Source organism: Aplysia californica, unplaced genomic scaffold, assembly GCF_000002075.1.
Source record: "Aplysia californica isolate F4 #8 unplaced genomic scaffold, AplCal3.0 scaffold00718, whole genome shotgun sequence".
In the NCBI taxonomy this organism is placed as follows: Eukaryota; Metazoa; Mollusca; class Gastropoda; order Aplysiida; family Aplysiidae; genus Aplysia; species Aplysia californica.
Window position 1 is genome coordinate 96506 of NW_004797988.1, and position 2197 is coordinate 98702.

The 2197-nt window shown below is 34.0% G+C and overlaps 1 protein-coding gene across 1 annotated transcript in view; it reads right to left on the reverse strand.

Annotated features, from left to right (window-relative positions):
• Nucleotides 1-2197, reverse strand: part of LOC101855217 — a 16423-nt gene that overhangs the window by 4390 nt on the left and 9836 nt on the right. Inside the window, exon 8 of the mRNA XM_035972511.1 lies at nucleotides 1212-1235. Within this exon, the coding sequence (XP_035828404.1) occupies nucleotides 1212-1235 (24 nt within the window). The remainder of the gene's footprint in view (nucleotides 1-1211; nucleotides 1236-2197) is intronic.

The window sequence follows — 2197 nt, forward strand, 5'->3', positions numbered from 1 at the left end:
ATACAACATAGGGCAAAACATGCGTGTACCTGAGAATAAAGCAGGGGTAGAACAGTGGCTAACGATGTACAGGCAGTGAGTACGCTGGGGGCCAACGTGGTTAACCCTTAGCGGTTCTGGCATCTCCAATATATTATTAATGTTATTCACAATGGTGGGGTAGCTTAATGGTATTTAACTACTCTTATAATTTTACCCAATAAATTTGTGAACACCTCTAGGTACTGTGTGCATATTTCTGCGAGTTTTAGAAATGTGTACGTGAAAGGTGAACGATTTTAGGTGGAATTCTTTTAATTTGCCTTGTGGTGTGTGAAAAACACCTATACGTGGTAAAATAATAATAATTAATAATAATAATAATAATAATAATAGCATAATCAATAATAATAATAATAATAATAATAATAATAATAGTAATAATAATAATAATAATAATAATAATTCTTTTACATAGCATATTTTCTAATCGACGAGATGTTCAATGTGCATAACACATACAAAAATCACAGGGATGTGGAACACATGCGCAGTCGAGAAGAAGCAAAAATCTTTTTTACAGAGTTACACACGGATTGGGCATCCTCGTGCAATGAGTATATAGAAAACCCAAAAAATAAATAAAAGAAAAAGAAAAATAAATCACGGGAAGAGAAGCCTTTCTTAAAAGCCTTAGTCGTATCCACAGCTAATCGTAACAAAAGTTTCTTGTGAATTTAAAATAAGTACTGTCTTATCTAATCTTGTCATTCGAACAAAAACAAAGAAAAAAAGAATAGAAAACAGAAGAAGAAATGTTAGTGTTAGTGCATCAATGCTGCTTTCGTTGCCCTATCATTGTTATATAAGCCATGAAGAAGATACAATATACGTACAAAAAAAGTCTTTCCTAATCTTCCTAATCTTCTCTTAAACGCAAAATAGAGGGGAATTATGGAATAGACAGTTACTATTATCACAGTCTGATTGTGTTAGATAGTTCGTGAGGATAAAAGGCTCTTTCTTAAAACCAAAATCAATCACAAGAAAAAGAAAAGGGAAAGGAACTTCACATTGTCAAAGTCACCTGTCGTGTTTATATTTTACCTCCTTGAAGATTCTCGTTGGGATTTCTGTCTAAAGTTGTGTATTTATAATTTCATCTTTAGACAATTTACCTTAAACAAAAGGGATGAAATGAAAACGAAAAAGGGAACCAATGTGGATCTTACTTGAGCCGTTTCTTCGTACACATCCTGATGAAAAAATTTACATTGATATGAAACAAATAGGTCTAGTGAAATCTAATCCTGTGTAAATTCTTAAAGGACGAAGAGGAGACGATAATCTGATAAGCTGGCCGTGGGCAATGCTGTAGCATATTTTAAACCTCCAGACACAACTCATTACTATGAATTTGCGTGTGTTTCAAAGTATGTAGTATGTTGTTGCCTGCCTTTTTCAAATTTAGATAAAGAAAGCACGGCAGGATTGAAGAATACCAGACCAGCGGATTGGGACTACTTTTGGCTAAGTCTCAACCTTAGGAATTCATTATTTTCCCCAGTTGTAATATCTCTCAATGAATAATTTCGGACTGGTAGATCTGTTCTCTAAAAGTTTGTCGGGGGGAGACCCCCCTGAACCCCCCTCCCAGACCACTTCCTCCCCCCAGCCCCTCCCCCACCCCCATTCTCTCTGAATAATACGAGTGGTACGGTATTCTTCAATATTCTCGAAAGCAAAACTAGATAAACTGTGTGAATAAGAAAGTTATTATGCTCCTTTTTTATCGTGTTTTCAAGCAGTGTCCACAAACCAGAACTCGTGAAAAAGAGAAGAAGATAAAAGAAAGAGGAAAAGAAGAAATAGAAAAACGGAAAAGGAAAAAGAGAAGAAGGAAAAAAAGAAGAAAGTAGAAAGAGAAAAAAGAAAAGAAAGAAATAGGAAAGCGAAATAGAGAAGAAGAAAAAAGTGGGAAAAAAGGAATAGAGAGGAGGGGGGAAATGAAGCAGAAAACGTAAAAATAGAAAAAAGAAAAGGTGGAAAAAATAAATAATAATTACAAAGACAAAAAGAAAAAGAAAACTGAAGGTATAAGCAAACGGAAAAAATGGAAAGGAAAAGGAAAGAAGGGGAAAGAAAGAAAGAAAAGAAAAGAAGAAAAAGTGAAAAAGTAAAAAAGAAGAAAAAGAAAAGAATAAAAAAGAAAGAGGAA